General features: G+C 48.9%; 1 protein-coding gene across 1 annotated transcript in view; it reads right to left on the bottom strand.

Annotated features, from left to right (window-relative positions):
- PLEKHA6 (pleckstrin homology domain containing A6) overlaps positions 1 to 19,467 on the bottom strand; it is a 933,224-nt gene that overhangs the window by 55,624 nt on the left and 858,133 nt on the right. Inside the window, exon 23 of the mRNA XM_085646599.1 lies at positions 15,686 to 15,865. Coding sequence (XP_085502725.1) covers positions 15,686 to 15,865 — 180 coding nt within the window. The remainder of the gene's footprint in view (positions 1 to 15,685; positions 15,866 to 19,467) is intronic.

Here is a 19,467-nt window from a genome sequence, read left to right as displayed (position 1 = left end):
TTTGTGATGCTGGGGCTCTGGTTAACTTTAACCGGGTAAGTAGGTTACAACATGTCTTCTCCCTCTAGAAGGGAGGGATAATATCCTCATCCCCAGAAATGGGATGGGGGTATTATTCCAAAGTGTTAGACACCTTACACGACATGTTTTGATAAAGCCAAACCATAGTTACCATAACCGTTTAAGATTATAAGGCACTTTAAGAGTATATGGTAGGCTATATCATAGAACAGCTATGAGGACAGGGTTCCGAAAGCTGCAGACAGGCTCAGCTCATGCTAGAGCACCATCTCACATGTTACCAAGCACTCTGCCTCCAGAATTGTTAAGGCCTGCCATAGGAGTGGCTGATAGGTACACGTGTCTATATGTAAGTTAAGTATAGGAATACTACACCTAAGCAAGGGGTGATTACACGACCTTGCCCCAGCTGAGTGATCAGCCAGTTGTGTCATAATGGAAGGCCAGGCCAGTGGTGGCATAATACATGCTGCAGCCCCTGGTAGGCCTAGGGTACACCTATGCCCTGGGTACCTAAGGTACACTGTACAGGGGCCAATAAGGTGACCCTATCCAAATGGGTTATGTACCTAGAGTACATAGTATCAATTTAGAGAGAACAGCAGGGCTGTGGGTCTGATTAGCAGGCCCACAGCCACATCTAAGTCGAAAACCAGTAAAGCAAAAGCAAAAAGTGGGGGTGAACATAGAAAGCAGACCCTACTCTCCTACAAGTGTAACCTGTGGGGATAGGCTGCATTATCTGTCTTTAAATTAAATTCTCTCTTAAAGGTGGATGCAGGTCTGCATGATTTGACTTTGACACCTTAAGAGATTATTTTTTATTGCTCCGGGGTCCACGCACATGGGCGGGACTATTCACTAGATTATGACTATACACAGAGATCCCCTACTACAGAAGCATGAAATTGAAATGGAAATGGACTGGCCCATGTGAAATGCAGATACTGCATTGGGTAGTAAGGATGGGCATGTCCAACGACCCAACTTATCTGAATAGAAAACCATTAAAGATGGACAAACTAAGAGGGAATAAAGTTGTCCTACCCTTCAGGCTGAAATTATTGCCAATAAGAGTAAGAGACTCGAACCAGGCAACTTCATTGGCTTGGATGGGAATGCCATAAGTACAGTCAGCACAAGATTCAAATCCCACTCAAGATCAATGAACGGAATGGGAGGAAACAAGTCAACCTTTTAGAAAAAGTCTAAGCAAAAAATGCTAATCAGGAAGACACATGAAGGAAGACGGGGCAGTCAAATACCCTTTAACCATTGCAACAGACAGACTCTGCTGGGCAAGAGACAGAGCATATCCCAGAATATCAAGAAGATGAAATTGAAAAGGATGCGGGCCTTCCGACTTGCACCACTGAGCACATTTGTTCCAATGACTCGCATCAATTGATTTTGTAGTGGGCTTCCTAGGAGTCAAGATGACGTCTGCAACTTCAGCAGTATCAAAAATGATTAGCAGGTACAGATCAATCTCCACGCGTGCAGCAACAGCATTCGGAAATAAAAGTACACAGCTTGGCCTTGCAGCTGAGAGAGCAGGCCCACCAAAGTGGGAGAGGAAGAAGGGGCTGTATTGTGAGTGGCAATAGATTTGCATAGCAGATCCTTCACACCCAACCTGGGTCGATCTGAATCAGCTGTACACAATCTTGCCATGCCTTCCACAGGACCTTCAGCAGAAGCAGAATTGTTGTAAACCCAAACAGATGGCTCTGAGACTAGCTGAACCTGAAAGTATCTCTCAGGGAACCATTCAGAGGTAAGTGTATTGCTCAAAACTGAGGACACCTCCTGTTCCAGGCAGTGGCGAACAGATCAGAGTATGGGCACCCCAATCTGGAGAAAATCTCCTCTGTCCAGTCTTGGTTCTTCAGTGAGAGGTGACCGAGCATTTCCTCTCAGGTTGAGTAGACCTGCAAGATGAGACTGTTGGGAAAACTCTCCATTGGTGTAACAATTAAAACAGGCGAATAACCTCCAAACTGCCTTGTCTGTAGGAATACTGGATGCTGGTGGTGTTGTCTAATAGAATCTGCATGATGCTCCCAGAGATGGAAGAGAGAAATGCCTTGATGGCAAGATGGGCCAGCAGTAGCCTGCAGCTGGCTTACGAACCAGACAAGTGACTCGTGTCCTGTCTCCCAGATGGGCACTCCAGGGATATGAAAATGATAGCATAGGCCTGAGGAGCAATTAAAGAATGAATCACCAAAAGATGAAGTTGGTCCATTTAGAAGTGAAGATCTGAGTGGATGGACTGGAAGATCTGTACCCGAGTTGAGAGATGCACTTGATGTTTGAGCCACTTTGTTCTTAGGTACCTGGTCTCAGGTAACACAGAAAGGCCTTGTTTACTATTTGGCAAGACGCACCAACAGGATGCATAAGGCCATGAGAACAAGCAGATCAAGCTCCCCGTACTAGTCAGAAACATCCTAATCATCCACTCAATATCCACAACCCTTTGAGGAGGAAAAGCCTTTGTGTGCAACACATTAAAGCACTACTCCTATGAAGGTTAAACTCTGCACTGGATATACTGTGACTTTTGGGCATTGATAGCAAAGTTAAAGTCTTTAAGGAGAGTCACTGTACACTGAAGTGGCAATTTACATAGGGCCCCATACATTAACGAAAAAAACGGTCGCAAACAGGCAGATTCTCAGAATCTGCTCCTTTAAGACCGGTATTTTTGCATTCGGGATGCATCCTCCCAAATGCAAAAATCGCAATTTAAGTAATCGCAAAATTTGAAACTACTTAAATTGCGATTGCATTTAAGGAATCGTAAATTTCAATTCCTTAAATGCAATGCATGATGCAAATTGAAGTAAAACTGTACGGTAATTTGCGAAAACTTTGAAAAATGCACTCTAGGCCTATAGGAATAAATGGGTAACAATTCCTTAATTGCGACTCAAATTAAGGAATGTATAGGAATCGCAAAATGTTTTGCGATTCCTACATGCATAGACAACTGCGATTCTTTAATTGCGATTCTTTAAAAATCGCAATTAAAGAATCGTAATTGCCTATTTTGATGCATGTGCACCATAGTGCCTGAGAGTCCGTCTTCACTAACCAATCATCCAACGCAGTCAAGCTGCCACAATTTTCAGCCTTTAATAAAGATGTGTGAACAGATAGTGCTGTGACCTCATCATGACCCTCAGGAAATGTTTGTTGACAAGGAGAACAGACAAATGGAGGTCAAGGAATGACCACCATTGAGGATCAGCAGGACTTTGCTCAGGGACCGCATTTTGAACTTGTGTTGCCGGGTGAACAGGATCAGAAGACAAAGTTCAGAGTATAATCCCTTATCCCTTTCTGCTAGATTTACCACCCCTTTGTTTTAGGGCAGAAACTTCGGCTCCAAAATTGAAATTTGTGCCAGAAAGAGGGCTTTCCAGAGTGAGGAACCAGGAGGGTAGAATGTAGTCCTTAAAGATTAGCTGCAAGGGCCAGCGGTCCATTTTGATCATCTTCCAATAGGTGGGAAAATGGAAGATCCTCATCCACCACACATAGATGATAGAGAAAAGGGGTAAGAGTTAGGGAAGGTTTGAGGTAGCAGTGCTAGTAGAGAATGGCTGGGACTGGATCAATTGCTGGTGATGGTGTCCCCTAAAAGAGGAGTACATTTGTTGTGGCATCTGCATCAGCTAGAATTGCATAGCTCTGGAATAGCCTCAACATTTCCTGCAATGCTTGTGGAATGTCTTGCTAGAGACAAGAGGCCAAGCAAATGAACGTTCCACTGCTGTTCTTGAAGGTTTTCAGGGAGGAGTGGACTTTCTCTCTAAACAACTGCTTCACAACGACGGTCATGTCCATGATGGCTGCCTGGACATCCTCGGAGAAACTGGTGGAATGTATGCAAGCATGGTAGTGTGGCATGACAAATCTGCCCATGGCCACACTTCATGATCTGTCTGAAGGCAGCAAAACCATTGTTGACCAGATCAAAAAAGGCATATTTTTTATGTTGTCCAGTTTGTTGCTTTGCTACTTTCAGTAGGGTACAGACGTAAAAACCAGAAGATAGGAAGCATCTTTCTTTCAGAAGGTGAGAATGCCAGTGGCAAACTTTATGCCCCAGAGTCCAGTTTTTGTAACACTCTTTCTGAAGGAGCCATGGGAAAGGCTTTTGAGCTTAGTGTTGAGGAAGAAGCCTGAACTGCTAGTCTTGCTGATGAAGGATGTGACAACAGATTCTTGTTCAGCTAGATCATCCTTACGTCGTCTGGCAATTACTGTTAACTGTTTAACCACAAAATGGTTTCTCAAATGAAACAATGACAGGTTTCAGAAGAGCCTCATCAAAGGGTCTGAAAGTTGTAATATTTGTGTCATAACGTTAGGCTTGCCTCTGCAAAGGGCAGGATCAGCTCAAAAGTGTCTACTGCTTTTTGTGCCGCTGTGGGGAATGAGGAGACTTCTGAAGGAGCACCAGAGGGTTAAAGGATTTCCCCTTCTGGTGAAGCATCCAGGAAACTTGTATTTTGTAAATCCAGGAATAAACAGCATCAGAATTAGAGGGGAAGGAGTTACCATCATCTGTGTGGCTGTAATCCTCATCAGGCACAGAAGAATCCTCAGAGTCAGACCAATTAGTTCATCTATCTGGGCAAAGCTTTGGGCCCTATGAAGGGCCTCTACCAAAGATTTATTGTGAATACACACTTCTGCCTTTTCTTTAGCCACTCCAATGATTTTTTCTGACTTTCAGTGTTGATAGTGGGTTTCGAAGGTGGAGTTGACCAAACGAGTAACTGTGCCTTGGCTAGCATTGACCTTTGCATCAATGAATGGTTTCCGGATGCTGCCTACGACTATTCACAAAGTGGAAGCTGTACCACAGGAAAATTTTGACTTTTCAAGTTGGGCATCACCTGAAGCAGATATCTGTTTAATGGCTTTCTGCAGTAATTGTGGTCGCAAAGCATTGATATCTAGGATTCTGAATCGCAACGAAGAGGGGGACAGCATTTTTCTTTTTTTTTTTTACTTTGTTTATTGGTTTCAATCATAGCCATACATACATGATTGGACGGCATGTTCAAGATTGTCAACAAAATAATCGAGCAGACATTAATTCTAATTTCATATTAAACATTTCCTACAGAACTCGTTTGTCTATGCATCTCCATTTCAACAGTAGACGACACACAGGGATCCCCCCGATGTTTATTCCAGTGTGACCACTTCCTATCCCATTTCTTGGGACACCCCCGAGCCTTAAAAACCTCAGTCTCTGCCAACATGCATCTATCCATTGCTTTGGCCCACATGGTGACGAGTGGTGGGCACGCTCCCCCCCAACCTCTAGCCAGCTCTCGTTTCACCAGCGTGTATCCTGGTGTCGTAAATTGCTGTTCAGCTTCCGTGTGATCAGTCGCATCCCATATGTTCAACTGTCCCAGTTGTGGTGTTAATAGTATGTCATTCCCCAAAGCTGTGCGCATGTGGTCTGAGACTCCCTCCCAAAGGGCACGTACCTTTGGGCAAGTCCACAGGGTATGGTAAAATGTGGCCTGCTGACCAAATTCCTTCATACAACGGTCGTCAGGTCTAGCTCCTATTCTCGCCAAAACTTTCCCTGTGATGTATGATCGGTGGAGTATCCTAAGTTGAATCAGTCTAAATCTCTGTGTGATAGCCGCTTCTCGAGGGGACATAAGTGCCGTCTGCCAGTCCTCGTCATCTATAGGACCGATGTCATCTTGCCACCGCTCCCAGAGCTTCGGAAAGGTGTCTGGCAGGTTATTACTCAACTTCTTGTAAGTTAGAGATATTGCCTTCGAATTGAGGGGCCCGTCCAGCAAGCGGTCTTCCAAAGGTGACGATTCTGGTATATCTTTGAGAGACGGAAACGCAGCCTGGATTGTCTGATCTGTAAATACTAGTACATTTCTCCTTGTGCCAGATGGTATTGTTTCTGGCGATCACTAAAGGTAAGTATTGCTCCCTTCTTAACCAGGTCCTTCACCGCTGATACCCCGATGAGGTCCCATTTATCAAACCCAGGCTGAAAGCACAGCATGCCCAGCTTCTGGGTAAACCACAACGGTGTAGCTTGCGAGAGGACGCCCGTCCACCCCAGCCGGGAAGTAACTATACGCCAAATTTCCAATGTATGTTGGGTAGGTCCAAAGAACTGTGAGAAGTTGGCCTGGCATATGCTGGTCACTAGTTATAGTGGCCACCTTGCACCAGTCCAATTCGACTCTTATGGTAGATCGGTTTAAGACAACCTTTTAAAGAAAGCTATCCTAGTGGTAGCTGTGGAGAGCAGCCTTCAGGCTAAGTCTCTGAGGAATGTAAAGCAGCTTGTTTTACCTTATAATCTCTTGAATTACCAAATGAAAAGGACACCACACAGGTATATATATCAAATATATATGTATTTATTCTTAGATACACTCTACTAATCTCTTTATGAGATTAGAACCCAGATACACATTCAAATGTCAACAGTTCTCAATAAATTAAGCACAAATATGGCTGTAGACCATATACTAAGAAAATGGTTTAACAAAGTCGACTTGCAAAATGACAAGGGCTTGGGAATCGCTGGGGCTTCACTACTGCAGTGTTAGCAGGTAAGTAACAAGCCCACGGGAGACGCGGGCAGTGTCTAAACACAGCCGCGTGTTTCCTATAGGTTACAATGGAGCAAGTCGCGGTTTGTATTTTAAAGTTTTAGGGCACTTCGGAGAAGTCAACAAGCAAGCCACTTACAGGGTAAGTATTTCGAGGGCCAACACACACTTGGGCACCGGAGTGCACGAGTTACCTCACACAGGGAAGCCGGGTGCATAGGTGTCTTTTGGTGTCGGGTCGCGATGCTGTTTTCAATGGAGACCAATGAAGACTTGCTGCTTGAGACGACTGAAGAGGTGTCCGCAGGAATCCGAAGGTGGATTGAAGATGAAGAGGACTTGAAAATTGAGGGGACAGTGTTCAAAGTCACTTGCCAGTGACCGGTGGCCAGCAGGATGGATGACCACTGATGTTGCGTCGTTTCAGGTCGATGGTGATTGGTCTCTTCGCTCACGAGGTCCAGGAGGGATCGACGATGACCAGCAGCTGGATTCGGAGTGTCCCACGACGTCTGCAGCTGATGACGGTGTCGGCAACCGCATTGGAGCCACAAGCCGTGGCAACTGCAAGTCTCGTGTGGACTGAAGATAGTCGGTGATGCAGACCAGCAAGGTCTGATGGACTTACCCAGCGAGGGTAAGTGAGGGCAGGCCCGGAGCAACCAGGAGAGCCCTTGAAGTCGGTGAGAAAGTCTTCGGGTGAGTCACTAGCCAACGGGCAAGTAACCGCGAAGACACTTTTGCAGGAAAAGTTCCACAGGAGCCCACGGTCACACAGGACGGGGTAGGCCGCTGATTTTCGGAACCAGACTTGCTAGGGACTTGGACTACAAATGGTCCAAAGCACAAGTTCGTAGAACGTTGTTTAGGGTTTGCACTCGAAATCAGTGCATGGTTCCCGGGTATTGCTGTTCCTCGTCACTCGTAGGGTCCAGATACCACAGCTTCGCTGGGGACTCAAAATGGCCGCCGAGAGGTCAGGAAATCCGCTTCAGGGGACGCAGGGACTTCGGACTCCGGCGGGAGCGGTGAAGTTTGCAACCGTCGATTGAAGTTACAGGTGCCTGCCAAGCAGGGGAGTCACTCCTTGACTCCAAGGAAGATTCTTCAGTCTTCCAGAGATAGTGGAACGTCGAAGGGCCAGGATTCTTCTTTGTAGAGCGTCGTCCAGGGTAATCTGAATTGCATTGGCAATGCTTGGTATCTTATAGTGAAGATAGGGGAGGGACTAGCTCTATGACCACTCCTCTAGGAGGGTCACCCACTTCCCTTTGTCCAGTTTCGCGCCAGAGCAGTGGGAGGTTGCCCCTGAACCGGTTTGAGCTGGCATATGCACAGAGGAGCCTACTGCTCCCCCAGTGCAGGACTTCAAAGCACTCTAAGAGTGCACCCACCCAGCTCCAATACACTAAATCCTGTCTGGGAGGTGGTGACACCTCCCTGTGACAGGATACCTTTTGTTGGGCTTCCTCCACTGCGAGTTTCAGTCAGCAGCAGGAGGGCAGCCCAGTGTCTGTGCTGGTGGCATCATTTTTGTGATGCCAGGGCTCTAGGAGATTTCTACCGTTTAGTACAGTGGGTACATGTCATCCCCTCTAGAAGGGTGGGATCATACTCCCACACCAGTTACTGGTGTGGGGGTATGATTCCAAGTTGTTTGACACCAAACACGACATGTTTTGATGCAGTCATTCCAAAGTTAGCATTTACCGCGAGGTTATAATGCACTAAAGAGTATATGGTTTAACCGCATCCACAAACAGCAGCAGAGAATAGACTCTGCCAGCTGCAGAGGGGTCCTGCTCATGCAGAAGCACCCCCTCACATAGTAAACCAAGCACCCTGCCCTCAGGATTGTTAGGGCCTGCAATAGGGGTGACTGGTAGGTTTATGTGTGTGTGTATGGTGAGATATAGGAACTTATACCTCAGTGAGGAGTGCTAACACTACCTCACACAGGCTGCAGTAGCAGGCCTGTGGTGTCAGATTGAGAATGCTTCCCAGGGGTGGCATAATACATGCTGCAGCCCCTGGTAGGCCTGTGAAGTACCAATGCCCTAGGTACCTAAGGTACCATATACTAGGGGCTCATAAGGTACCACAGTATCCAATCACTAGTGCATCTAATATGCACACCAAGTTGTTTAGAGAGATCAGCGAGACTGGGGCCCTGATTAGCAGGGACCCAGCCAGACTATAGTCCGAAACTAGTGTATACATCAGAAAAAAAGTGGGGGCAACATAAGTGCAGATCCTACTCTCCTACAAGAACTTCCCCCTATTTTTCCTATCAGTAGTGTATAGGGCTATATCCGGAGCAGTCAGTTTGGTATCGATCAAGGGCATATGCTGGGTCATCCGGGGGATGATATATCCAGTGATTGACGGTCACCAATTGCGCCGCCCAGTAGTAGCGCTGTAGGTCTGGGAGTGCTAGGCCCCCGTCGTACCAGCCTTTTGTCAATTTCTGCAGTGCGATTCTAGGGGCCCTTCCATCCCAAAGCAGCGAGCGAATCTCCCCTTCGACAGCTCTAAAATACGAGTCTGGGACCCTGTGAGGACAGTTTTGTAGTATATAGAGAAAACGAGGAAGGGCTAGCATTTTAAAGAGTGCCGCCCTCCCCACCAGTGTTAAAGGCAGAGACCTCCAATGCTTCACATCCGCTCGTAACCGAGCCAAAGGGGGGCCAGATTGGAGCTGTAAAAACAAGCTGGATCTGAAGTGACAAAGATCCCCAAATAGCAAAACCCCTCCGTCGCGACTGCTATAGTGCAGTCTGCCGGAAGGCGGGGAGCTTCGCCCCTCAACATAAACAATACTGACTTGTGCCAATTGATCGCGTAACCCGAATATTTACCAAAATTTGTGAATATGTCCAGCACTACTCTGATCGATTTGTACGGGGATGCTAGGTATAGCAGTAGGTCGTCTGCACAGAGGGATATTCGATCTTCCACTTCAGCTGCCCAGCGCATCCCATGCACCATCACGTCTCTACGCACCCAGGCCGCAAGAGGCTCCAGCATAAGAGAGAATATCAGCGGGGAGAGCGGGCACCCCTGTCTAGTACCTCTCCGTAGGTCGAACGTCCGAGATGTAAAACCATTAACCCTCACCTGTCCCAACACACCGGTATACAGAAGCTTTACCCAGGCTATGAATTTAGGGCCCAGTCCCACCTTCCCCAGGACCTCGAACAGATACGTCCATTCGATAGAGTCGAATGCCATGGAAGCGTCGAGAGATAGCACCGCCGCGTCCTCTTCAATATACTTCCTACGAGCCATCACATTATGTAGACGCCGTATATTAAGTGCCGCATTTCTACCTGGCATAAAGCCAGATTGGTCTGGGTGGACCAATGATGTAATAACTGTCACCAATCTATTCGCCAGGATTTTTGCCAACACCTTTGTCTCCACGTTAATCAGCGAAATTGGCCTATAGGAGCCACAGTCATCTGCTTGTTTACCTTGTTTATGAATGACTACGATGGTGGCTAGCCGCTGATCTACTGGTAGCCCACCCACTTCTAGACTCTCTTCATACATGGCTCAGTCAGAGGCAGTGGCCTTCAAAAACTCTACTGAATGCCATTAGGCCCCATCGCCTTTCCGGACTTAATCTGCCCTAAGGCCTTGCTTATTTCTTCGTTCGAAAGGTCCGCCTCCAGGGTCTCCCGTTCCACATCCAAGAGGCTCGGCACCTTGCTGTCCAGGAGGAGCTGACGGGAGTCCTCAGCTGAGTTTTGTGTGGAGGGGGGGGAGTACACAGTTTCAAAATGATCAGCGAACTTCTCCGCTATTTCTTGTGGATGAATCACTGCCTCACCCCCCAGTGTCGTCAGTTTGTGTACCCATCTGGACCCTTGCTCCCGCCTTTCCAGCCACGCCAGTGTCCTGCCAGCCCTATCCCCAAGCTCATAGAGTCTATGTTGGGAGGCACGGTGTTTAGCCACCACCTGTTACCTGGTTTTTATCCTCTATTCATCTTGCTTCAGTAGGAGTCTATGACTTGTGTCCGGTGAGGCATCTTGTGAATGCTCCCGCTCTAGTTCGAGGAAGTCCGACTCTACCTGGACCAAGAGTTTGCGCTTTTTGGTGATATAACCCGTCTTTAATGACGGGGCTTGCCCCTAAAAAAACACTTTGTATGCTTCCCAGATTATTTGTGCGGAGTCGACTGAGCCCACATTTTCAGTAAAATAGTTCTCCGTTTGTGTGCGGAGTTCTTCTCTAATATCCGGTATGTGTAGGAGCCATGGGTTAAGGACAATAGTGGTGCGTGCTTGTCGTTCCCAGTGCGTATATTCCATCCAGACCGGGGAATGGACCGAAATGCCTCTGGGTAGAACTGTATACTGGGCGAAATTACCTATCGAGGGCAGATGCGTGAAGAAGTAATCAATACGTGAAACTACGGTGGACACTAGAGAAATACGTGAATAATTTATCAGTAGGGTGAAGCGCACGACCTACATCTGTCAAACCCAGCGCCTTCGCAAAATCAGCCATTAGCTCGTTAGATTTCTCCCTAGACTTCGGTGGGTGGCGATCAACAGTGTCATCTAAGGTCATGTTGTAGTCTCCTCCATGATAAGTGTGTCCTCCCAGAGTCTCGTCGGCCTACTTCCTAGATCCTCCAATGCCGTCTTGCCCAGAGCGGGCGGTAAATACACAGAGTATATTGATGTCCTTTCCTTCCCATTGGGCATCTGCCCCCACGAAGCAGCCCCCCGTATCCGCCCATGTCGTATGAACAATAAGGGGCGTAGTTTTCCTTACCAATATGGCCGTCCCCCTCGAGCCTGTGGTGTAGTCCGCATGTACTAGAAGTTTGTATCCCCACCTAGTGAGGGCCTTGGATTTCTGACCTACAAGATGCGTTTCTTGCAGTAAGACCACATCAGGTGAATGTCTCTTTAGGTACTGTTGCACTATCCCCCCGTTTAATCTTATCACCATCATTGACGTTCCAGGACATTAGAGAAAGGGTTCGGTCTCTATCCCACCCCATTGCCATGTATGACACCAATTTCCAGTACTCGGATCATCGCTATGTAGGAAAAAACTTGAACCTGCCCACTCAACAATTGCCGTCCAATGTTCACTATGGCTACTTTACGCTTTCGAATCACACTATCACATTGCTGACCAATAATACAGTCAAGAAAGAAACATCCCCTAATTCCAGGCCCCCTGGTTCCCTCCCCCCTTCCTGACCCCCGGTCCATACCACAATGCCCTTTCAAACCCCCCTGACCCCCAACCCCTCAACAGCCGCCCCTCCTTCCTGTGGATTTAAAACTACCCACTCCCAAACATGGCAGAGTGCCTCTCTCCCCCCCTGAAATGCTAGAAATGCACTGGGCGATCAACTCCCATCCCTGCCCGCTCACATCACAATTAACCTGTATTTTTTAGCCATCCACTGATCGTATTGTCCAGTCCCATTCAAATCACATCATTTAACCCCATTGGTCTCAAACCTTGCACCAGGTCCTCCTCTTTGTAAGTCTCGCACCCGATGGGTATATCAAACCCCACCCGGTCCGCCCCTACTGGCGCTTTCAGTTGGGCGCCGGCTCTCCATCGATGAAGCCAAGGGTCCTCATTCCTGTTCCCTCAGCGGACCTTCTTCCACTGCAGGACCATTCTTAGCAGCGTCTATACGGAAACCCCTGCGTTGGCTAATCCTTTCAGGGCAGTCTCATCTCTGGCTTCCCACCGTGCTCCATCCTTCCATCCAGTCCCAGACAGCATCTGGTGAATCAAGAAACCACAATTTGCCATCCGCCTCCACCCTCAGTCTCGCAGGAAAGAGCATTGCGTATTTAATCTCCCGGTCCCGCAGTTCCCTCTTCACCGCCTTAAAGCTGCGACGTTGGGCTTGGACCTTGGCCGTGAAATCAGGAAAGAAGGCTACTTCGTAGTTATCTATTTTCAGCGGGGGACTGGACCTCGCTGTCTGCAGGATAATGTCCCTATCTCGGTAGTTGAACACCCAAGCAATAAGGGGCCTCGGGGGTGCTCCCGGTTTTGGTCTACCTCCTGGTACTCTATGGGCTCTTTCAATGGAGAAGTAACTGGACAGAGTCTTGGGCTGTAGGTGCTTCGTCATGAGGTCTTCTACAAATAAGTCTGCAGCTGGCCCCTCCGTTCTTTCCGGAACCCCTAAGAGGCGGATGTTATTGCGGCGGGCCCGGCCTTCATAGTCATCGAGCTGCTGTGCCATCCTCTCCTGCTTCTTCTGCAAATCAAGCATCTGCGTCTGAAGATCCGACGTGTCCGTCTGTAGGGCACTGGTGACCAACTTAAGCTCCTTGACTTTCTTGTCCATCTTCCGGAAGTCCGCCCTGATGAGAGAGACCTCCACCATGACGAGTCCACCGAAGCGCGCACTCCATTAATAGCCGCCATGACATCATGCAGAGTTGGCTCCGGTCCTTGTTTAGAGGCAGCCGCCCCTCCATCCTTCTCCGACTGCGGCGGATCACCCTTGTCTTCCACTTTGGACCATGCGAATTTGGCCAGCTGCTTTTGGGCGTTCGCTTTAGGCCCCTTCCCTCCTGTCGCCATGGATGTGCGGCAATGGACGCCCCACTAGGTGAAAGCACAGACCAGCTTCGAAGAGTTAATCGCAAATCATTGATAAGAGTGACTAAGTTTGTGAGAATCGCTTACGGATTCTCCGTCTGGGTATCGCGGCCCCAGAACACGGATTATCTTTGCTGGGCTTCAACATACTTCGCAGCTTTCGTCAGTGCGGTGTGACTACCTTTGCCGGCTTTCCGCCGGAAGCTTCTCCGCTCCCTGTTTACTGCACTCTATCTCAATATCTCCTGCGGGGTTGGAGCTTTCAGCACCTCCTTCTGACAGTGCATTCCAGGTTCAGAACGCCCCTCGAGCCCCAGTTTCCGCTCCCACAGCACCAATCTGTCCTTGATCAGTTGGGGGGGGGGGGGGGTTTCAGGAATTCCCACGCCCCCCTCCAAAATCAATAATGTTGTATACTGTTTATTAGTGATGTGGCCCCGCAGGAGGCAGTAGCAGTCCACTGCGCCAATGCAGTTTTAAGTGCAAGGAGTCGTCAGGGCCAATCACCCCCAGCCTCAGGTACCCCTCACTGACATCATCCGCCACCACTGGACAAGGCATTTATATCTGATGCTCGCCCCAGAGTCACTCCTGTGTAGAGCTGTCGGTCCAAGCCATGCGTTGGGTAACTACTGTAGGGCCCACTCTGGGCAGATTAGCTGGTCAGAAGACCTACCAGTTACGGCCTCAACTGCGTACGAGGCCCGGGGATCCAGCGCGGACGCCTCCTTCCAGTACTGCAGCTGGCCCGCAGTGCCTCAAGCGCTATAGATTGCCAAACTGTGCTTACTTGGAGTTATCAGCAAAATTTGACCATTGGAATCCGTGATATTCAGTGCCCTTGTTCAGGCACCAGTGTCAGCATATAACTCCCATGTAGGCCGTAAGCCGGGGCCTCAATTTTACCACTACGCCAGTCTAGCGCCCGGTGGGCCACGGTGCTCTGCTTCCCAGTGGGTCCCGCCACAGGCCACATATCAGATTGCCTCTGAAGAAGCTGCAGGGCGACACTCCCGACAGGACACCGCCTCCAACTACTCACAGGCGCCCAACGTATTTGCCGACGCTCTCTTCTGGACCTGCAGGTCCGCGCTGCGTGTCCCACACCAACCACACAGGCCTTTTGCACCGCCTCTCGTCAGTTCCCCACTTCAGGCCACAAAGCCGGGGTCTCGCTTAGCTCGTGGATGTAGATGTCTTCGAGCCAGGGGCCGCCACGCCTCCTCCTTTATGCAGGCTCTTAGATATACGCCAGTCCTCGCAGCGCGAGTGAGCCCAGGCGCCAGGTCTCCACCGTGCCACCGCTCCCCGCTGAGTATCTGTCCAGGCCTCAGCCCCTCAGGCACCACAAGTCCTATGATGGCGGCCGCGGCGCGTGAAGGCCGCAAAGCCGGGGACTCAGGTGATTGAGTCACTCACCGGGTCCTCTCCCGCTCGGCAGCACCGCCCGGTGCGGGAGTCCTCAGCTGGTCATCGACCGTCCCCGGGCGATTCTTCAGGGCTTAGGCCCCTCAGGACCCCTTCCGGACCACCCCACTGCCAGGCGTCTTTAACGTCCCTCAGACTTTATCGACGCTTTCATTCTGCAGGAGTCCGCCATTGCCACCCCAGCAGGGACACCTCAAAAGGGGTCGCCGGAATCACCCGCCGAGTCGCCGCTCTCGTCGAGTCTCTCCTAGGGGGTAAGGAGTGAGATATTGTTCATTTCTGCAATTTCGGGATGTGGATGGCTGCGGATAATGAAGGATTTATATCGGGGATTCAGGAGCCCTCTCAGGCAGCGTCCATTCTCGTTGGCTGCTAGCCACGCCCCCTCGGGGACAGCATTTTTATGCCCCTCCTTTCAACGATTTGGAATGGGTTGCAAGGATGGGATGATAATTTTCCAACTTTTTGGACATCAAGCCTTAGGTGAAGAACTAGATCTCTAGCTCTGATGAGGCAATTGCCATAGACTGAGGTGAGCAATATATCTCAAAACCATCAAGAGGGTGTCAGATAGGAGAAGAGTCAGCAATGATTTGCTAGATTTATATGGGGACAAGGGCCAGTTTGAGCTAGGTTTTGGTAAGAAGCTAAGTGAAAATAGGCTCTAGGCAGAAGATGGCAGTGTCTGAGGTTTCTAGTCTTGGCCTGAGGGGCCTTAGGTCTGTTTCGGATCTGAGAATTTGCTATATGTGAGTCATGTAGGCGTTGACCACTGTGTCAAAATCTTGGAATCCACAACAGTCTGCACATTGGTCACTAAACCATGTGCACAGTAAGATTAGGATTCCTGTTGGGAATTGTAGGGAGAAATGTCCTTTGCATGGCTTTATGAAGCAGCACCACCCTGGGTCTTGTACTCTGTCTGGACAGCACAGTGAGCTATTCTCCAAGTGAACCTACAGCAGCTAAAGATCCAAAACAAAGAACCCACAGACTTTTCATCACAAGATGCTCACCACTCGGTAGGCAGCAGCAGGTTTAGAACCAGCATTGTCACCCTGATTGGCTGGCAGCTGAAGGCTTCGCCTCTTCTCTTTCATGGAACCACTCTGGTGGCGCTTCATTCTGTCAATCTGCTCCTCCACGCTCATTTTTGCTTTCATTTCATTGGAGAACACAGCACTTTTAGGTCTCTCCTGTCAACAAAGCACATGGTTACAATCTAGCCAGAAAATTAGAAGAGGAGATGAGGAAGTCGGTGGGCAAGAAGTGAAGCGGGGACAGGAGAGAAGAAAGTGTGTAATATATGGGAGAGAAAAAGGCAAAATACAAGGATGAGAAAGAAGAGAACGTTTCAGTGCCATATGGCAGAAGCAGTAGTTTTAAGCAACCGGTATTGGTTTAATATTCACAATGAGAAGGGAGTAGGTAGTGTGTAGGTCAGATTGAATATGCTACTTACCAGTATGCATCTGTTCTTGGCATGTAGGGCTGCTGACATTCATATCTGTGCATAGATCGCCGCCTAGTGTTGGGTCCGGATGTTTGCACGTTGTTGTCCTGGAAGAGTCTTCGAAGTATCCTGAGATAGGTGACTCCTCCCCTGGACCACAGTGCGCATGGGCATCCTCTCAATCCTCAGATTGTTTTTCGCCATTGTGGCAGTGATGGAGTAGATACAGAAAGTGATGACCATGCTTACAGTAATTCTGAGAGCTGCAGCTGCTACAGGCGCCGGGGAGGAGGGTGGGCGATATGAATGTCAGCAGCCCTACATGCCAAGAACAGATGCATACTGGTAAGTAGCATATTCAGTTCGAGGCATGTGGGCTGCTGAATTCATATCTGTGCATAGAATATATAGCAGTACCCTCTATTAGCGGCGGCTACCAGTGCCAGCTGCAGCGGTCTGAAAAAGAGTTTTGAGAACAGCCTGTCCTACAGCTGCCTGCTGTTTTGATTGCACATCTACACAATAGTGTTTGGTAAATGTATGTGTAGTGGACCAGGTGGCTGCTCTACATATATCATGCAAAGGAATGTTTCCCAGGAAAGCCATGGAGGCCCCTAACTTACGTGTTGAGTGGGCTCGTGGGGGAATCGTTAATGTGTGTTTAGCTTTTTGATAGCAAATTTGAATACATTTAACGATCCATCTGGCTATACCTGCTTTGGAGATGGCGTTACCCTTGTGGTGTGGGGCAAAGGCAACGAAAAGTTGTTTTGTTTTCCTAAAGACTTTAGTCCTGTCTATATAGTACATGAGGGCTCTCTTTACATCCAGTGTATGGAGTGCTCTTTCTGCGACAGTTTGTGGGTTTTGAAAGAAAACAGGCAGTTCAATAGTTTGATTCATGTGGAACTGCGATATCACCTTGGGCATGAATTTGGGGTTGGTACGTAGTACGACCCTGTTGGCGTGAACCTGTATGAATGGCTCTTGAACGGTTAGTGCCTGGAGTTCACTAACTCTCCTCAAAGAAGTGATCGCTACTAGGAAAGCTACTTTCCAGGTAAGGAATTGAATCTCGCATGAGTGTAGAGGTTCGAAGGGTGGACCCATCATGCGTGTGAGGACCAAGTTGAGGTTCCACATTGGAGCTGGTGGGTGGCTTGGAGGAATTACACGTTTGAGTCCTTCCAAGAATGCTTTGATGGCAGGCACTCTGAATAAAGAGAGGTGCTGCCTGTTCTGGAGATAGGCTGATATTGCGGTCAAATGGACACGTATTGAGGTGTATGCCAGATTGCATCGGTATAGGTGTAAGAGGTAACAAATTATGTTTTGGATGGATGCGTCTAGCGGGTTAATGTCATTGTTATTGCAATAAATGACGAACCTTTTCCATTTGGCTGCATAGCAAGCTCTGGTAGTGGGTCTTCTAGCTTCCTTAATGATGTCCATACAGTCAGGTGGCAGGTTTAGGTAGCCAAACTCTAGGACTTCAGGAGCCAGATTGCCAGGTTCAGCTGTTGCGGATCTGGGTGCTGAATCTCTCCATGGTTCTGCGTCAAATGCGCGGGTTTGATCCGCAGCCTTTGATGCGGCACCACGGAAAGTTCGAGAAAGGTGGTGTACCATGGTTAGCGTGCCCATGTTGGAGCAACCAGGACGAGTGTTAGTGAGTGTTGTCTGAGTTTGAGTGCCACCAGCGGTATCAATGGTGCTGGGGGAAAAGCGTACGCAAATCTGCCGGACCAGTTCATCCATATCGCATTGCCCTGCGACTGCGGATGTGGGAACCTGGCGGCAAAGCTTTGGCATTTTGCGTTTTCGCTTGTGGCGAATAGGTCTATCTCTGGATGACCCCACTGCTGGAAGTACGGTTGGAGTACTGATGGGTGTAACTCCCACTCGTGCATCTGGTGGCTGTGTCTGCTGAGCAGATCCGCCATCTGGTTGTCCTTGCCGGGGAGGTGTTCCGCCATGAGGAACATGTTCCTCTGAATGGCCCACTTCCACATGCTCTGAGCCAGATGAGACAACTGTGGAGAGTGTGTTCCTCCCTGCTTCTGTATGTAGTACATGGCAGTCATGTTGTCCGTCCGGATCAACACGACCTTGTTGCACAGATGTACTTTGAATGCCTTCATTGCCAGGAAGATTGCCATCAGTTCTAGAAGGTTGATGTGCATCTTCTTTTGTTGTATTGTCCATAGTCCCTGCACTGTGTAATTGAGTACATGAGCTCCCCATCCCTGGAGAGACGCGTCCGCTGTCAGTATTATTTGTGGAACAGGCTCTTGGAACGGTCGGCCCTTGCAAAGGTTTTGTGGATTCCACCAATGCAGAGAGTTGTATGCCCGACCGCTCACCAACACTAGGTCTTTTAGTTGCCCGTGAGCCTGATTCCATTGACGTGCTAAGCACTCCTGAAGCGGGCGCATATGTAGTCTCGCGTGTGGGACTATGAAAATGCAGGAGGCCATCATGCCTATCAACTGCATGAACACTCGCGCGGGAAGGGAGTGTTGGGGTTTGAACTTGGAAATCAGCATTTGCATGCTGTTGATCCTCACTAAATTTGGCTGAGCTGTGGCTGCCAGAGTGTCTATGGTCGCACCTAGGTACTGTTGTACGTGTGCGGGTTGGAGATGTGATTTCGGGTAATTTAGTGAGAACCCTAGACTGTGAAGAAGGTGAATGGTGCGGGACATGTGGCTGGCACATTGCTGGGCTGACTTTGCCTGAACAAGCCAGTCGTCCAGGTAAGGGTAGACGTGAATGTGTTGCCTCCGTAGATGTGCAGCCACAGTAGCTAGGCACTTTGTGAAAACCCTGGGTGCTGTTGTCACGCCGAAGGGAAGAACCTTGAATTGGTAGTGCTGCCCCTGAATAGTAAACCTGAGATATTTTCTATGCGAGGGGTGAATGGGTATGTGGAAATACGCATCTTTGAGGTCTAGCGTGGCCAGGAAGTCTCCGTGTTTGAGAATCGGGAGGACTTGTTGTAGGGTGAGCATGTGAAAATGCTCTGAGAGAATGTAGCGGTTGAGGGGTCTCAGGTCTAGTATCGGTCTGAGCGACCCGTCCTTTTTTGGTATTAAGAAGTACAGGGAGTACACCCCCGTACCTTGCTCGTGGACGGGTACGACCTCTATTGCGCCTTTTTTCAGCATACTTAGCACTTCCTGCTGTAATAGCGCTAAGTGCTCTGAGGACATAGGACGGTGTTTTGGCGGTATTGTGGGTGGAGTGGAGGTTAATTCTAGGCAATAACCGTGTTTGATATTATCTTTGACCCACCTGTCCGTGGTGATGGAGTTCCACGTGGACAGGAACCTTTGTAGCCTTCCC

This window comes from Triturus cristatus, chromosome 1_1, assembly GCF_964204655.1.
Source record: "Triturus cristatus chromosome 1_1, aTriCri1.1, whole genome shotgun sequence".
In the NCBI taxonomy this organism is placed as follows: Eukaryota; Metazoa; Chordata; class Amphibia; order Caudata; family Salamandridae; genus Triturus; species Triturus cristatus.
This window is presented reverse-complemented; position numbering and strand designations above follow the sequence as displayed.